Here is an 18,164-nt window from a genome sequence, read left to right as displayed (position 1 = left end):
CCGTGTATGAAGCAATTCTTTTACATTTGTTGGGATTTGTTTTATGGCCCAGGATATAGTCTATCTTAATGAATGTTCCATGAGAATTTGAAAAGAATATCTATTCTGATGTTTTCCAATGGCAGGTTCTATGAATGTTGATTAGGTCCTATTGGTTGGTAGTGGTAAGTTTTTTTGTATCCTTAATGATTTTCTGTCCAGTAGTTTTATCAATTGCTGAGAGAGAGGCGTTAAAAGTCTCCAACTATAGTTATGGATTTGTTTATTTTCTATCAATTCTATCAGTGTTTGCTTCATATATTGACAGCTCTGTTGTTTGGTGCATGCATGTTTTGCATTGTTATGTCTTCTTGGTGGGTTGACTCTTTTATCATTATTTAATGATCCTTTTTGACTTTGGTGATTTTCTTTCACTGAAATCTGCTCTATCAGATATTCATATAGTCACTGCTACTTTCTTTTGATTGATATCTGTAGGTATATCCTTTGTTAGCTTTTTATTTTCAAAATACCTATATTGTTATTTTGAAGTGAATTTCTTACAGACAGCATAGGATTGGATTGTGTCTTAAAAATCTATTCTGCCAATATCTGTCTGTCTTTGTTTGTTTGTTTTTTTTAGGGCCTCATATGATAGTTCCTAGACTAGGGGTCTAATCAGGGCTGCAGCTGCTGGCCATAGCCCCAGCCACGGGCACATAGGATCTACACCACAGCTCATGGCAAGGCCAAATCTGTAACCCACTGAGGGAGGCCAGGGATCAAACCCTCATCCTCATGGATACTAGTTGGGTTCATTACTACTAAGCCACAGCAGGAACTCCCAATGTCTTTCTATTAATTGGTATATTTAATTTGATTGGATTCAGATTCTTGAATCTGTAGGTTTATTCATTCTGCCCAATTTGGAAATTTTTTATCATTTCTTTTTTCCATCCCCACATTTTTCTTCTTTCTTTCTAGTATTCCAATGACATGAATGTTAGACCTTTTATAACTGTGCTACAGGTCCTGAGGCTCTGTTAATTTCTTCAGCCCATTTTTCTCTATTATTCAGATTGTATAATTTCTATTGACAGGTCTGTAAGTTCAGTGATTCTTTCCTATGTCATCTACCTCTGCTATTAAGCTCATCCAGTGAGTTATTTTATTTTGCTTATTTTTTTTCCCTCAGTCTGCTGCCTTCTTTCCATCTTTCAGAATCTTCTTATAATTTATTTTATAATTACATCCAGGGTTTTTAGCTCTCCTTAGTGGGAGGGTTATGGAAGAAATGTCTTTATTGTATCTTGCCTAAGAGATGCAATAAGAGGACCTGAAGATACAATAAGAGAACTAGAAGTCTCTGTTCAAGTATTTAAAATATTTCAGCCATCATAAAAAAAGATAAGTCATTTTAATAACAAGTTTCTGCAGAGGCAGTGCACTGTGGGGGACTGGTTGGTGGGAATGTGCTCAGAAAATGCTGTGAGCCTTGGACTCTGTTCTTGTTTGTCTCTGTTTCCAGTCTTGGAGGCACCTCAGCTGCTATGATAGCTGGCCATGCTCAGGGATGCTTTGGGAGGGAACACTATAGAAAACCTCACTTCTCCTGCGTGTTTCTCCTCACTCTCAGGCTACCGCTGTGCTTACAATACTTCTGACACCAGTTGTGTGCAGGGTTTCCCCACACCAAGCAATTCTGCAATACCGATTGGGTGTCCTACAGTTTAACTCAATTCTGACGTTATCTACCAGGAGATAGCATCAGATCCCACAGGTTGAGGCCTCAATTCCACAAGACTGCTCCCCCTACCTTCCTTAAGATGCCAGTTACATGCCGAATTTGTTACCTGTGTTTCTGACCAGTTGGCTTTAAATCAGAGATTCCCACCACCCCTTCCTCAGGTTCAATTAAAACTTGCTAGAGCTGCTCACAGAACTTAGGAAAACAGTTTCCTTACTGTTTTCTGTTTTGTTATAAAAGGATGTAGTAAAAGATACAAATGATCATCCAGGCGGAAGAGATGTGTAGGGCAAGATTTGTGGAAGGGGCACAGAGTTGTCAACTGTCCAAGACCACGCCCCTAGCACTTCCCCGTGTTCACCAACCCCAAAGCTTTGGTTGTACTTTGAGGGTTTTTATGGAGGCTTCCTCGCATAGGCAGGATCAATCACTAACTTCATTTCTAGGTGCTCTCCTGTCTCTGGACAATGGGGAGCGGAGCTGAAAATTCCCAGCGTCTAATCCTAGTGTGGTCTTTCTTGTGACCAGCACCATCCAGGAGCCCACCAAGAGTCACTGTATGAGGACAAAAGACAATGCTATCCCCTAGGAAATTCCAAGGGATTTAGCCAGGATCAGAGACCGAGTACGTAAACAAAAGATGCTGCTAATGCTCTTATCATAGGAGATTCCAAGGGTTTTAGGAGTTCTGTGCCAGGGACCGTGGCCGTCAACAATATGCGTATTTTCTCTTATTTCACAGGGAGGCCTCTCTTTGAGAGCTTGGGCAGTGACTTAATGGCTAAAGGGGATAGGCTGAAAAGATACATGGGCGAATCCGTCCACGTATTCTTTTTTTTTTTGTCTTTTTGTCTTTTGTTGTTGTTGTTGCTATTTCTTGGGCCGCTCCCGCGGCATATGGAGGTTCCCAGGCTAGGGGTTGAATCGGAGCTGTAGCCACCAGCCTACGCCAGAGCCACAGCAACTCGGGATCCGAGCCGCGTCTGCAACCTACACCACAGCTCACGGCAACGCCGGATCGTTAACCCACTGAGCAAGGGCAGGGACCGAACCCGCAACCTCATGGTTCCTAGTCGGATTCGTTAACCACTGCGCCACGACGGGAACTCCCGTCCACGTATTCTGATTGCCCACTTTTCTGGTCTTTCATGCAGTGTGTAACACTCAAGTTGAAAAATGGTATGTAGGATTATGAAGAGCTCCCCCCAGCGGATGGATGGCAAAAACATCAGTCTTTCCCTTTTCTCTCTTGTGTCCCTCTTAGCTTTCTTAATTGGCCTTCTGCCCTGGAAGGCCTTCCGCATTTGGGGATTCCATCTGGGGTTCCCCTCTGCTAGTGTTTCTCACCACAGAGATGTGACATATTAGTTTTTCTCGAATGTGTGAAGACGTCCTAAGAAGAAAGCGAATTCTCTGAGCGTGAGGGTGATTTTAGGAACCATAGTCTCCAGAGGGGTGGGGACCATTCTTTGTCTCCGTGTTACTGTGACTTTGTCGTTTTGGTATTCCAGAGAAGTGACGCTAATGAGACACACGATTTATTAGCATGGTTGATAGCCGGGGAATCTTATGGGCTTGTATAATTTGCTGTCCAGCCATCCCATTCGATTATATTTTTTGGTCCTGATCTGTATCTTATTTATCAGCTTGATTATTTACAACTCATTGCCCCACATACCGTATAGAAAATGTGGGTAACGTTTTTTTCCAGTTTGAGGGGTATGGGGAATATAATATAGTTTTTCATGCCTTTGAATTCATACTAGAACTTAAGATTTCTTTAAAAAAATCAACTCTTCATTAGCTTCGGGAAGAAAGGGAGGCCTATGGAATAAAGTAGGGAGACCGAATCTCTACATGTTTGATCTTGTGTATGCACATGTCGTGAATAATCTGGAGCAACTTGTAGCTAGAGGATGTTACTGAGTTTAGCTTAACAGTTGGGTTGAAGACATTCAGAGAATCCACCCATATTAATTAGGTCCCTTTGATGAATTAAGTCATCTTGAGAGGTTTTCTCTTTTCTTCTTCTGCAGAAAAGAGAAACCTCCTGCTCCTGTTGTATCCTGGACTGATTTGTGAGGCTTAGCTCTTAAGGGCTGGTTAAGAGCCGGGATGGTACATGGTAAACAGTACAGTGTAAACTAGTCCTGTTGATGGCATTCCCACCCTTGCAAGCATCTTCTTCACGTGGGCGGGATGATAAAGACATTTAACCAGATATTATTTACAGAAAAAAACTTTGGTTTGGGAAAACATTTTATCTTGAAGGACAGGTAGGTTGGGAAAGAATGTTGTCTCTGGAAATCGTGAATAGTAAAATAACTTAGTTCAAATTATTTTAGAAGTAGCAATAATTTCAAAGCATTTGTTGAAAGATAAAACTCTTCCAGGAGGAGTTCCCATCATGGCTCAGTAGTTAATGAATCCGACTAGGAACCATGAGGTTGCAGGTTCAATCCCTGGCCTTGCTCAGTGGTTAAGGATCTGGCATGGCCATGAACTGTGGTGTAGGTCACAGACGTGGCTCAGATCTGGCATTGCTGTGGCTGTGGCATAGGCCAGCAGCTACAGCTCTGATTAGACCCCTAGCCTGGGAACCTCCATATGCTGCAGATGCAGCCCTAAAAAGACAAAAGACAAAAAGAAAGAAAGAAAACTTCCAATAATTGCTAAAGGAATCATTAGCCGGAGTTCATCCAGAGAGCAGGGCTTCTTCTGTGCAGAATCCCTACAAATTAGTGCTCCTTTTTTCTTTGGAGATTTATAGGCCCCTAAGGCGAGCCTCAGAATGTGCAGGGAAACATTTCTGGATTCCGGTATCTCGTAAAGGTTTTTGTCTGTCCACACTTTTGCTTGGTGTACTTGGAAATTAGGTGTTGTCTCAAAGGAAATGATATGCACATAATGCTGTTTGGGACATAGGAAAAATAAAAAGTGTTTATTATTTCTGTTGCATTTCTGTTTTGCAAAATTCTGGGCATGAGGGGAAGGAAAACAGAAAATATATTCAGCTCTCTTGTTTTTCTACATGAGGAAAAAATAATTATAGTGAGAAAAGTACAGACTAGTGGGTAAGGTAGATCACTTGATCACTTTTTCCTCCTTTTTTTTTTTTTTTTTTTTTTTTTTTTTTGCTTTTTAGGGCCGTACTTGCAGCATATGGAGGTTCCCAGGCTATAGGGGTTGAATCAAAGCCACAATTGCGGGCCTACACCACAGCAATGTGGGATCTGAGCCGCATCTGTGACCTACACCACAGCTCACAGCAATGCCAGATCCCCGACCCACTGAGCGAGGCCAGGGATTGAGCCCTCATCCTCGTGGGTACTAGTCGGATTTGTCTGTGCTCTGCCACAGTGGGAACTCCTGGGTAAGGTAGATCATCTTCCATTTGGTTTTGAAATTCATAAACAGATGCATGTGTGCATGTAAATCCATCACTGCCTTCATTATCCAGTTCTGGAATACTCCTTGGCCTGGCCTGTCTGCTCTTTTTCTCCATTTCATTTTTCTCCACTGAGTAGACTTACGTCAGAATAATGTCCTTCAAAGAATAATTTTCATAAGGTTTCTATTATAAAGCTAGAGCTGGATTGCAGTCAGAAGAAGCATTCTTTCCCAAATATGTTGATCAAGATTCCACTGCAGACAACAGAATCCATTCTCGTTGGATTAAGCAGGAAGGGCTTTGTTGCAGGGATTTAAGGAGGTGTCAGAGTCGTTGAAAGGACTGTAGGGACAAGCACTCAGTAAGCTTCCTGGAGCAAGTCCCAGAGCCACCCCGTAAAACTGTAGCTGCGACATGGTTCTGGCTGAGGACATAGTGCTGTCACGCACTAGCAAAAGCTGCCACACAGGGAGTCTCCACTGTGGCTGCTGCAGAAAACCAAGGGCCTTTGCCACCATTCTTTTGGAAGTCTCACAATATTACTCTGGCGCTATGAAGAGGGGACAAAATGGGGGGACCAAGCCTAAATGGGCAAAGGCTCGTCCCTACCTGTGAAGTACGTCCAACACCGTGTACAGGGGGGAAACAGGTGTAGGAGCTCCCAGTTTTTCCTGGATCACCCAGGCCAACAGATGCGCCCTGCTGAGACATCCGTGGCCTTCATAGAAGCTGTGTCATTGGTAAGATGTAGATGTCAGAGCTGGTAGTGAATTAGCCAGAAATGCCATCTGTAAAAAGCAATGCACCTGACCTACCCTCACCAGGAGATAAGTGGTAGGTCTGGGAGAAATGGCTTAAAACAGGTGCCGGCAAACCAGGGCCTTTGGACCAGATCCGGCCCTGCACCTGGTTTTGTGGGTACAGTTCGGTTGGAGCATACCCCACCCCATTTGCTTCTGTGTGACCAATGACTGCCTTTGAGCTACACCATCAGAGTTGAACAGTTGCCCCAGAGGCTGTATAGCCCACCAAGCTAAAAATATTTACCATCTAAGCCCTTTATTAAAGTTTGCCAGCCCTCAGAGTTCCCATTGTGGCTCCGCAGGCTAAGAATCTCATATGATGTCTGTAAGGACGTGGGCTCCATCCCTGGCCTCACTCAGTGGGTGAAGGATCCGGCATTGCTGCAAGCTGTGGCATAGGTTGCAGGTGCAGCTGAGATCCTGTGTTGCTGTTGCTGTGATGTTGCCAGCAGCTGCAGCTCTGATTAGACCCCTAGCCCGGGAACTTCCATATGCCACAGGAGCAGCCCTAAAAAGAAAAAAAAGTGCTAGCCCTTGTTTCAGTGTGTTTATTTATTATTATTATTATTTTTAATAATTATTTCCCCAATACAATTTTTTTCCTACTGTACAGCACGGTGACCCAGTTACACATACATGTATACATTCTATTTTCGCATATTATCATGCTCCATCATAAGTGACCAGACATAGTTCCCAGTGCTACACAGCTGGATCTCATTGCTAATCCATTCCAAAGGCAAGAGTTTGTATCTATGAACCCAAGCTCCCCAACCACCCCATTCGCTCCCCCTCCCCCTTGGCAACCACAAGTGTATTCTCCAAGTTCATGAGTTTCTTTTCTGTGGAAAGGTTCATTTGTGCCTTATATTAGATTCCAGGTATAAGGGATATGGTGTTTGTCTTTCTCTTTCTGACTTACTTCACTCAGTATGAGACTCTCTAGTTCCATCCATGTTGCTGCAAATGGCATGATTTTGTTCTTTTTTATGGCTGAGTGGTATTCCATTGTGTATATATACCACATCTTCCTAACCCAATCGTCTGTCGATGGACATTTGGGTCGTTTTCATGTCTTGGCTATTGTGAATAGAGCTGCAATGTACATGCAGGTGCATGTGTCTTTTTTAAGGAAAGTTTTGTTTGGCTATATGTCCAAGAGTGGGATTGCTGGGTCATATGGTAGTGGTTATTTTAATTGCAATAAGAAGGATGGATTTGGAGGGATGAGTTCTGTTTTAGATGCATTCACTTGTTTTAACTTTAGACTTTGCACTGCATCCATCAATCCCTTGGGCTTTTATGACTGTTTTAAATTCTGATTATATAAAGGAGGACTGGCTGGCCCCTGGAGGTCACCTAACAGCAGGTGGTGAAACTGGAACTCAAGCCTGGGTCTCCTGGATGTGAGCGCAGTCAGGTTTCTGCCACACACACACACCTGGCTCCATCAGCCCGTGGGGAATAAGGTCACTTTCCCTGCATTGTGGTAGACACACACACACACAGGAGATGAGAATAATATCTGCTGGAAAGAGGCGGGCTGTCCTTTGAGGCCATGCATTATAATCACTCCCTCTGTGTTGTTGGTATCTTCCCTGCAGGGATGTGAAAGCCAGGACCTCCTCATTAGGGGTGTTAATTTCTTGGGTTTAACTCCAGCACCCCCCCCCCCCAAGGCCCAGAGGAATGTAGAAATGAACGTCAGTTTCACTCTATTGCGTCAATGGAAGGGTCGAACGTTCTAGTTCTGCTGCAGCTCGCCCTCCCTGAACCCTGAGGAATTGGATTTTGCAATCCTGAGGTCCTGAACTCCCCTTCTGTGGGTACTGAGCCAAGACAGGCTGTGCCAGGAGATCTCTATCAAGCTCTCTCCGTTCCCGCTTGCGTTCACGGATGCTCATAAATTTGCCCATCAGAGCAGATCTCATCGTGGAGTGGATAGCCGTTTTGGCCTTTGTATCGATCCTAATAGAAAGATGAGCTCATACAAAGCGGAAGAATTACCGAATTAAGAAAGAATTCAAAGCAAAATCCCACAGGCAGACGGGACTCACTTTTCAGGGAGCACTTGGTGAGAGAAGATACTCTCCAAAGCCCGTCCACTCGCTTATTTCCAGCCATTGGTGCCATTTGCCCCCAGATTCCTAAAGGGCGTGTCTGAGGCGGCAGGTGGGCTCGGAGCCGGCAGAGGCTGTGCCCAAGGGGCTCAGGGCTCGGCGATCCCGGCAACTCCCTGCGCACAGAGGGTGTGTTCAGGAAGTTGGTTTTTTTTCCCTTAAAAACTCAAACTCGGAATGTAGTGGAAAACAGTTCAGTGGTTGCTCAAAACATTAACCAGGGGAGGTGGGGGAGGGAAGGATGGGGAGTTTGGGGTTCACAGAGGAAAGCTATTGCATGTAGGGTAGAGAGACAGCAGGCTCCGACTGCACAGCACAGGGAGCTATATCCAGTGTCCTGTGATAAAGCACAGCAGAAAAGAATCTGTACTCTCTCTGTAACTGAATCCCTTGGCTGTACACCAGTCAACTATACCTCAATACAATTAAAAAAAGACTAGCTCCCATTCGACCCCTAGCTTGGGAACCTCCATATGCTGCGGGAGCAGCCCAAGAAATGGCAAAAAGACAAAAAAAAAAAAAAAAAAAAAAAGAATAAAACCCATTAAACGGAATTATGATATGATTCAACAATTCTACTCCTAGGTGTATACCCAAAAGAATCGAAAATAGGTATTTAAACAAATGCTTGGCTGTAGATGTCCATAGCATTAGTCACAGTAGCCGAAAGGGGAAATAGCTGAAATATCTGTGACTGGATGAGCAGATAATCTGTGGTATATCCCTGTAATGGGATGTCGCTTGGCTCTCCTCAGATGTGTGACTGTGTGGAGCAGACCTCAGCAACGCTGTGCTATGTGAAAGAAGCCAAACCACACGCTGAAGGATTCCATTGCTAGGAAATGCCCTGTGTGGCTAAATCTATAGAGACAGAAGGCAGATTTGTGGTTGTCAGAGCCTGGGGGAGGAGGGGGGAATGGGGCGTGGCCAATTAATGGTTGCAGAGCTTCCTTTGGGGGTGATGAAAGTGTTTTTGAATTAGATACGGTGTTGGTTACACAACATTGGGAGTCTACTTGCCACCGAGTTGAATTTAATGTTATTTCTAAGTCAGCTGAATTTTACCTTAAAATAACGAAGCCAGTAATAACCAATGCCCCCCGCCCCCCACTCACGTTTTTTTCAGAATCCCTGAGTTGTAGAGTTTCAGTTCTGTTAGATTCTGGCAAATAACCTAATATTTGAGTAAAATTCTCAGCTACTGGTAAGAACAGTGAGGTACTGAAAAGCAGGCTAGGTCTTGGGAGAGTCTGGGTTAAAAAACCAGTGGTGAACTTGGTGTAACTGATTGTATCTGTGGGATGAATTTCCCAGCTTCCCCTGGGGTGTCTTGGTAAACGCCTTGGGTTTTCCTTGGCCCTGGGTGCTTTAACAGCATTTCCGTCCCTTGGCCTGGACATATGAGCCGTGGAATTGTGTCATCTTCAGCCAACGTTAATTCAACATCGTCTGAGGAATGCAAGAAAAAACACAGAAGGAGATTTTTGGCCACCCCCCTGTGATAACAGTGCAGGACTCCAGCTGAGAGGCCAAGAGTGAGAATGCTGCCATCTGGTGAGGTTTAGGGCTGATGAGAATTCAAGGCCAAAATAAGGAAAAATTTACTCAGTGGTGAGTTGGCAATGTAAGATCTTCATTTGCCAGGAATTTTTCCTTTTAACTTTCTGCCCTTAGACTACTAGATGATTTTGAAAGAGATTTGAACCACCAGATGTGAGTACATGTGTTTAAAAAGAGGTCATTTGGCCACATTAGGAAATCATTTAAAATCCAGAACATTAACAAATTAGTAAAACACTTAGTGCACCCATGTTCATAACAGCATTGTTTGCAACAGCCAAGAGGTGGAAGCAACTCAAATGTCCATTGACAGGTGAGTGGATAAACACAACACGGTGTATCCATACAATAGTGGAATATTATACAGCCTTCAAAAGGAGGGAAATTCTGTAGTATGCTTCAATATGGATGAACCTTGAGGACATCATGCTAAGTGGCATAAACCAGACCCAAAAGGACAAATAATGCATGATTCCACTTATAAGAGGTACCTGGAATAGTCAAATTCATAGAGACAGAAAGTAGGACAGTGCTTGTCAGGAGCTGGGGTAAAGTAAGAATGGGGAGTTGTTGTCTAGTGGGTATAGGATTTCAATTTTATAAGACAAAAAGTTCTTATGGAGATGGGTGGCAATGGTTATAGAACAGTGTGGATGTCTTTTTTTTTTTTTTTTTTTTGGTCTTTTGTCTTTTTGTTGTTGCTATTTCTTGGGCCGCTCCCGTGGCATATGGAGGTTCCCAGGCCAGGGGTCTAATCGGAGCTGTAGCCACTGGCCTACGCCAGAGCCACAGCAACGTGGGATCCGAGCCGCGTCTGCAACCTACACCACAGCTCACGGCAACGCCGGATCGTTAACCCACTGAGCAAGGCCAGGGATCGAACCCGCAACCTCATGGTTCCTAACTGGATTCACTAACCACTGAGCCGTGATGGGAAGCCCGAGTTTTCTTCTTCTTGCCCTGCTCTGGGCAGAATCATACCGCATAGTCAGTCTGTGTGCTGTGGTGGTTTTTCCCCATCTGGGGAAGAGGGCAGGCTGGCTGAGTGGGCCACTTTCTGGAGCAGAGCAGCCTGTGTGGATGTGGGACCTGGAGGCATGGATGGGTCCCAGGGACGTGTGTGTTGGGGGGGGTGGTCACCCCTTCCCCTGAGTGGTGGGCACTCAGTCAGGACGCTGTCTGTAGATGGATGGCTCGTGCTCTCCTAGGATTTCCTCCCGTTAGCCTGGAAAATAGCTGTTTTTTTCCACTCTGTGAAAGCAATCCGAGACATCCTGGTGGCTCCCCCTTCGTTTTACACGCTGGGAGGCTTGGGGCCAGACAGTTACATGACTTGTCCAAGTTTACACGGGGGCAGAAACGTGACAAGAACGTGGGTCATCTGATTCACTCTCCAGCGTTTTGAAGGCTGGGTGTTGGGCGCTCACGATACAAATTTGTGCTTGAGTCATGGATCTTGCCCTCAGGAACTGATCATTTTTTTCCCTCTCTAGGGAGAAAATATATGAGTTAAGTAGAATAAAAAATGCTATGGTAAACATGCTGCAGTAAACTGTGCTCCAGTGAAAGTGCTAGAATTGAGGTGCGACTGACAGAAGGGGCCGCAGTGAGGCCCACCTGGAAGGCAGAGAAGGCGTCACTCTTGAGCTGACCCCTGGGTGGTTATGGGGCGTTAAGGAGGCATCCTTGGGGTTGGGGACCATGGAGTCAGATGCCGGGAGGGCTTGGGCATGTCTGGGTGTGGCAGGCGAATCCAGGTAGAGGGGTTGGCATGAGGAGAGACATCCTGCCAAGGGCTTCCTCTTTGGTATCCGACAGGATTGGGTATGAAAACCCAGGTCTGTCCCCCACTAGTTTGGGGCAAATAATTTGCCGACTCTGACCTCCTCTGACTCATCTGTAACGTGAAGTTTAACAACAACAAAAAGAAACCACGGCAAGGATTGTTGAGACGTTACCATTAGAAAACACGCTGTACAGTAGAAAATCGAGAGAACGCTGTAAACCAACTATCATAGAAATCATTATGAAAAAAAGAGAGCAAACACACCCCCGGGATGTTCCTGAGTGCTGTGTGGGAGAAGGAAGGGTCTGGGCTGTCCTAGTGCCTGTAGATGAATGACATCCCGTCAGATGTCCTGCTTTGCAGTGGTTTTCAGAGTGCGGGGTGTTGTGTTGGTAGCACGACTCCTCAAGGGTGAGGAATTCATCTCCCTCTCCCCACAGTGCCTAGTGTGGAACTCTGCTCTCTATGGCAAAAGAGATTCCGGGCCCAGATCCTTCCCTGTGTCAAGGACAGGAGAGGCTGGGAGTTCCCGCTGTGGCACAGTGAGTTCATGCTCCAGCTTGTCTCAGTGGAGGCCCAGGTGGGAACCCTGGCCTGGCACAGTGGGTTAAGGATCCAGGGTTGCTACTGCTGTGGTTTGGATTCGATCCCTGGCCTGGGAACTTGCACATGCTGTGGGTGCAGCCCCCCCCCCCCGCCCCCCGAAAAGAGAACAGGAGAGGTCGGGTTTCTCGAGGAAGTCGGAGTGTCAGAGTCACTGTTTAAGGGATCCAGAATCCTCTTGCCTTATTGCAGGTCGAAAGCCTCAGAATGAATAACTGTGCTTAACTTTAAAATTCTTTAAAAGGCTATTTTCTGAAGTCATTAGGGATGAAATGGGATTTTGTCAATGGGATTTTACCAGCAGTGTTTCCAGTTGTCCTAGGCCTTAGGATGGAACATAAAGATTTTTATTTTTATTTGGTTTCTTGTATGCTATGAAGTATTATTTCATTTTTTCCCTTTGAAAATTAAATTTGGAAAAGTTTTGAAGCATAGGTAAGCCAGAGGTGATGAATTCTGAATGCAATCCTGAATGTTCAGAAACACATATATGTGTGTGTATAATTGACGTATAGTTGATTTACAGTGTTGTGTTAATTTCTCTATTTTATATCTTTTACTTTCTTTTCCATTATGACTTATCACAGGGTATTGAGTATAGTTTTCTGTGCTCTATAGTAGGAACTTGTTTATCCATATTTATATTTAAAAAGCTAAAATGTTGAGTTTTTTTTTTTTTTTTTTTGAGTGATGTGTTAATTTTTTTTTTTTTTAATGGCCAGATCTGCAGCATGTGGAAGTTCCCAGGCTAGGGGTTGAATCAGAGCTGCAGCTCTAGGCTTAAGCCACAGCCACACCAGATCTGAGCTGCATCTGTGACCTGTGCTGCGGTTTGTGGCAATGAGGGAATCCTTAACTCACTAAGTGAGGCCAGGGATTGAATCACATCCTCATGGATACTGTATTGGGTTCTTAATCCACTGAGCCACAGTGGGAACTCCTAGCCTTGGTTTTTAGTGCCTCTGAGCTGTATTCCTGTTACAAAGTAGCATTTTACTAGCATGGCCTCATTACACGACCTTGGGACTTGTTTGCCTTTAAGGTTAATTGACTCTCCACTGACTTGACATTTTTAAGACAGAGAAATAGCTCTGGAAGAGGGATTAGGCCAGGTTAAAGATTTGCATTCTCTGCTCTCCTGCTGCCTGAGTGTGCAGTGTGGGCACCTGCTGGGCCCTCCTGTAGTCAGTCTTTCAATGGAAGGAAATGGACCAGATCAGTCATTTTCATGGAAGGGCGTCTCTATGAACAGGTCCGTGTTTGGACCAGGAGCACATGCTGTTTGAGAATACACGGTATCGCTGTGTTTCTTTATTTGGAAAGTAGAAAACCTCTTTTTCTTTTTTTTAAGCAAGAGGCGAAATGTAAAGCTTGTTACAATCCTAACTGGTTAACACAAGACGGGAGCACGTGGGACTGGCGGTTAGTGGCAAAATGTCACAGTTTTTAGGGAGTTCTGCCTGCCAGGTGCTGTTTTAAATTTTTGGTATGGGAGTTCCCGTCGTGGCGCAGTGGTTAACAAATCCAACTAGGAACCATGAGGTTGCGGGTTCGGTCCCTGCCCTTGCTCAGTGGGTTAAGGATCCGGCGTTGCCATGAGCTGTGGTGTAGGTTGCAGACGCGGCTCGGATCCTGCGTTGCTGTGGCTCTGGTGTAGGCCGGAGGCTACAGCTCCGATTAGACCCTGGGCCTGGGAACCTCCATGTGCCGCGGAAGTGGCCCAAAGAAATAGCAAAAAGACAAAAAAAAAAAAAAATTTGGTATGCATAAACTTTCATTTAAACCATACAAAGCCCTAGGAGATCCGTTCCGTTATCAAATGAGAGGACGGAGCAGAACGGGGATGTGTCCCGCTCAAGGTCATCACGGCCCGTGTGGGTAGAGCTGGAGTCCAAACCCGAACTCAGCCTGCGGCCTTGGCTGCCACCTTTGCTGCCTCTGCATCCAGAGTCTGACGGGAATCAAGACTACCTTCCCCTATATTTTACCTTCTGAAAAAAAGCATTTTGTAATATGTGTCACTTGTATGAAATCGCTCCTCAATCCTCAGGTAGGAAAAAAAAAAAAAAAAAAGAAAACTCCATTTTCCTCTAAATCCAATTAAATTTGACTCAAAGTTCCACTTGTAGAGAGTGGTGAGGTGTTCAGCAGCAATAGATCAGGGGTCAGGGGAGGGAGTTCCCATTGTGGCTCAGTGGTAAAGAATCCGATTAGTATTTATGAGGATGCAGGTTCGATCCCTGGTGTCACTTAGTGGGTTAAGGATCTGGCAATGCCACAGATGTCGCAGATGTGGCTCAGATCCCGAGTGGCTGTGGCTGGCAGCTGTAGCTCTGATGCAGCTCCTAGCCTGGGAACTTCCATATGTCGCAAGTGTGGCCCTAAAAAGCAAAAAAAAAAAAAAGTCAGTGGGGGGTGCCTTCTCCACCCACAGTTTGGCTAGAATATTCCGAGGGCCTCAGATCCGCACTCTCTCATGGTGGTGCCAAGATGCTCACCGGCCAAGCCGCCATGGTCTCTTTGAGAGTGGCCGATCACTGTGTACTGTCTATGTGACGCTGTGTACACGAACTGAATTCTTTAAATCTCAGTTTCATCTTTTATGACGTGGGGTTAATTATAGCTTCCATCCCACGGAGGGTCCTGGGGTGGGTCGGGGGATCAGCTTTAACAAAGATACTCATTTGGGCGAATGGCAGTGAGACCAGCCAGGCTAGAGGGGAAGGTCAAAGTTGGTAGGGGTTGGGGGCAGGGATAGAGGCTGCAAGTGTTGTGTACATGTCATTTTGTAGCTTTTGGACTCACTTTGGCCACTGTCTTGCCATTGTTTTATTAACTGGAGTTTGCATTCTGCCTCAAACACATAGTAAGATGCTTCTGATAAAGGACTGTTTTGGCCTGTTTAGGACCCAACTGACTTCGAGTGGAGCTTCTGGATGGAGTGGGGGAAGCAGCGGCTGGCATGGCTTCTCCTTGGCCACGTGGGTGTGTCTCAAGTAGCCAACCTGCTCGCAAGGAAGGTACGAGCCTTTTACTCCTTTGCTTTTTTTTGAAGAAAGATGTCAATGTGGGGGTGGGGGGATAAAAGGTAAAAGATAAGGTGAATTATTAGTCATGGGCCAGATAAAGATTTCATGCATGCTTAGCCTGAGCTTACTCATTTTTCACACCACTGAATATAAAGGGCTTAGAGTAAAGCTAACTTGAGATGTTAGCTGGTCAGAAAAGCCAACTTTTTCTTTTGGTTACACCCATGCCATGTGGAAGTTTCCAGGCCAGGGATCGAACCCCTGACACAGCAGTGACCCGAGCCACAGCGGTGGCAATACCAGATCCTTAGCCTGCTGTGCCACCAGGGAACTCCCAGATGGTGTTCTTTAAGATCCCTCTTAACCAGATGATCTTATGAAAACCTGTTGTTGAGAATCCATGTGACTGCATTTAAAGAAGGGTCAGTTAAAGTGGATGATTTCATTAAGAAGTGGGAATGATTTTAACGTTCATTTATGCTACAGTAGCTGTGGTAGTTTCAAATTCCAGCAGTATTTTGTCTTGCCTCCGCCTGCTTTGGAGAACAAGAGTTTCTTTCAAGTGGATGTTTGAAAAGCGCTTTTGCAAGAGGCGGGCTGGAGAATTTCTTTCTATTCTAGCTGACAAGGGGCTTGAGGGTGTTTCTCTGGTGTTAGGGCTGGGCTTTGTCCAGCATCTTCTCATGGATGCTTCTGGCCTCTGTAGTTTCCTAATCTGAAAAAAATGAGTCTGTGCTTGGAAATCTACCCAGTAAAAACAAAGCACCGCCAAAAACAGACTTGGAAGTGAACCCAGGAGAAATGTTTGATTCTTAGAGGTCCACGGAGGTGAAAAAACTGAAGGGACGGAAGAAGTGGGAGCCTCTGGTCTGAGACGAGGACGTGAGCTGAGAAAACAGATGCCATGTGCCCAGAGATGTGCCCTGGGATTGGGCTATTTTTTCTTAGCCCTTTCCTGAAATTTGGTTCTTTCTAGGCCTGCTTCTCATCCTGGAATAGAGGAAATCCCCATGGCACACTATGTTTCTTTGTTTTAAATCTAATAGTGATGATTTTTTGGTACTCACATGGTTTGCATCGTCTAACTAGAATTCTAGAGGCTGTCAGATCTGAATATATATTAAAATTTCATGTAACTTTTCTCCATTTTATTGAGATAACATTAGCACGGCACTGTGTAAGTAGGTATACAGCGTAATGACTTCGCAGACGTGTATCGTGAAATGATTACCACAATAAGCTTAATTAACATCCATCATCTCACAGAGATACAAGGGACGAAAAAGAGAAAGAAAGAAAAGAATGTTTTTCCCTGGTGATGAGAATTTTGGGGTCTACTCTACTATGTAGCACTTTTTTTAAATTTTGAAGTAACCTTTCTTTCTTATTATTTTTTTAATAGTTATTTCCCCAATACAATTTTTTTTTCTACTCTACAGCGTGGTGAGGAGCGTGACAATATTTGGCGCCTTTTAAATACACTGTATACCGGTGTTAACTGTAGCCAAGAATTTGTACATTACATCCCTAGCGCTTCTTTTTCTTGCAACTGGACATTTATCTTTTGATCCCTTTCATGCAGTTTTATATAACCTTCTAAGCAGACCTAATAACAAATACTTTTTTTTTTTTTTGGTATTCCTAAAATGCTAGTGAATATATCTCCCTCAGCCTTCAGTAATGGATTTCTTTTCTTCTACAGATCTGTTTGGTGTTTTGTTAAGAAGTCAAAACTGGTGGAAATTTAACATTTTCCTTTCTTTTTTCTTTTGGTCTTTGTAGGGCCGCATTCTTCTCGGCACATGGAAGCTCCCAGGCTAGAGGTTGCCTCAGAGCTGTAGCTTCCAGCCTACACCACAGCCACAGCAACACAGGACCCGAGCCCCATCTGTAACCCACACCACAGCACCCAGCAATGTTGGCTCCTTAACCCACGGATCGAGGCCAGGGATTGAACCTTTGTCCTTATGGATACCAGTTCAGTTGGTTACCACTGAGTCATGATGGGAACTCCAGCACTTTAACTTCTAACCCAAAGCCTGTGTGTCCATAGGGAAATGACTTGTTAGCCCAGGTCTCAGTTTTCCCATCTGTAAAATGAATAGCTGAATACCTGTGTTTTCTTACCTCTGTGAGGGGAAGATGAACTGTTTTGAGGAGGATCCGTGAAATGCAGCCGGTCTGCATCCTGCTGCTGTGGGAGAGGGCCAGCCGTAGTGGAGAGGAAGAGTACTGGATGACAGATGAGGTCCCGGGGTTTTGCGTGCTGTTAGCTTTCGCACCTGAGGATGGCTTTTCATCGCTGACTCTTAATTCATCATTTTCTGTAAAGTAGGCTTGATGCGATAGGATGTCTTTTTTCCCCCCTTCCCCTTGAAAAGTGCTGAGCTTCGTTTGTTCGAAATTTCATTAAAACGTAAGGCTGAAACCTGAACAAGGTGGGACAAAGAGGAAGCACCACACAAGAAATGGCAGAAATCAGTGCATTAGCAGTAAATCACAATCAGTGTGAATGGACCCAATCTGCCCCTCAGCCCCAGAGAAGGACTGTCGGACTGGATACAAGAAAAACAGAAATGAAGGAAAATAAATGAAGAAATGAGACAGAGTCGGAGGAGTGCCTCTGGGCAAGATGTCCTTCAAACGGAGGGACACAGAGGAGTTCCCATCCTGGCGCAGCGGAAACGAATCCGACTAGGAACCATGAGGTTGCGGGTTCGATCCCTGGCCTCGCTCAGTGGGTTAAGGATCCGGCGTTGCTGTGAGCTGTGGTGTAGGTCGCAGATGCGGTTCCGATCTGGTGTTGCTTTGGCTGTGGGGTAGGCCAGCAGCTGTAGCTCTGATTAGACCCCCTAGTTTGGGAACCTCCATATGCTGCAGGTACAGCCTTAAAAAGACCAAAAAAAAAAGAGGGACACAGAGAATTTGAAAGGATGGAAAAAGGTGTTCCAGGCCAACATAAGCCCTGTCTTTGCCCCATCCACCTAGATACTGGTGCAGTTTCATTAACAGCATTATTAAAACATTATCAGTGATCAGGAGGGCTCTTGTTTCATGATAAAGAGTGCATTTCATTAGGAAGCTATTATAATTCTATTTGTTTCAAAACATAGAAAGCAAAAGTTAATTAGTACCATAAAGCTAAA

General features: G+C 44.9%; 1 protein-coding gene across 1 annotated transcript in view; it reads left to right on the top strand.

Annotated features, from left to right (window-relative positions):
• Nucleotides 1-18,164, top strand: part of HHAT (hedgehog acyltransferase) — a 321,661-nt gene that overhangs the window by 50,141 nt on the left and 253,356 nt on the right. Inside the window, 1 exon segment of the mRNA XM_013979981.2 lies at nt 14,896-15,009. Coding sequence (XP_013835435.2) covers nt 14,896-15,009 — 114 coding nt within the window.

Source organism: Sus scrofa, chromosome 9 (assembly GCF_000003025.6).
Source record: "Sus scrofa isolate TJ Tabasco breed Duroc chromosome 9, Sscrofa11.1, whole genome shotgun sequence".
In the NCBI taxonomy this organism is placed as follows: domain Eukaryota; kingdom Metazoa; phylum Chordata; class Mammalia; order Artiodactyla; family Suidae; genus Sus; species Sus scrofa.
The sequence above is the reverse complement of the archived record's forward strand: the minus strand, read 5'-3'. Positions and strand labels throughout refer to the sequence as shown.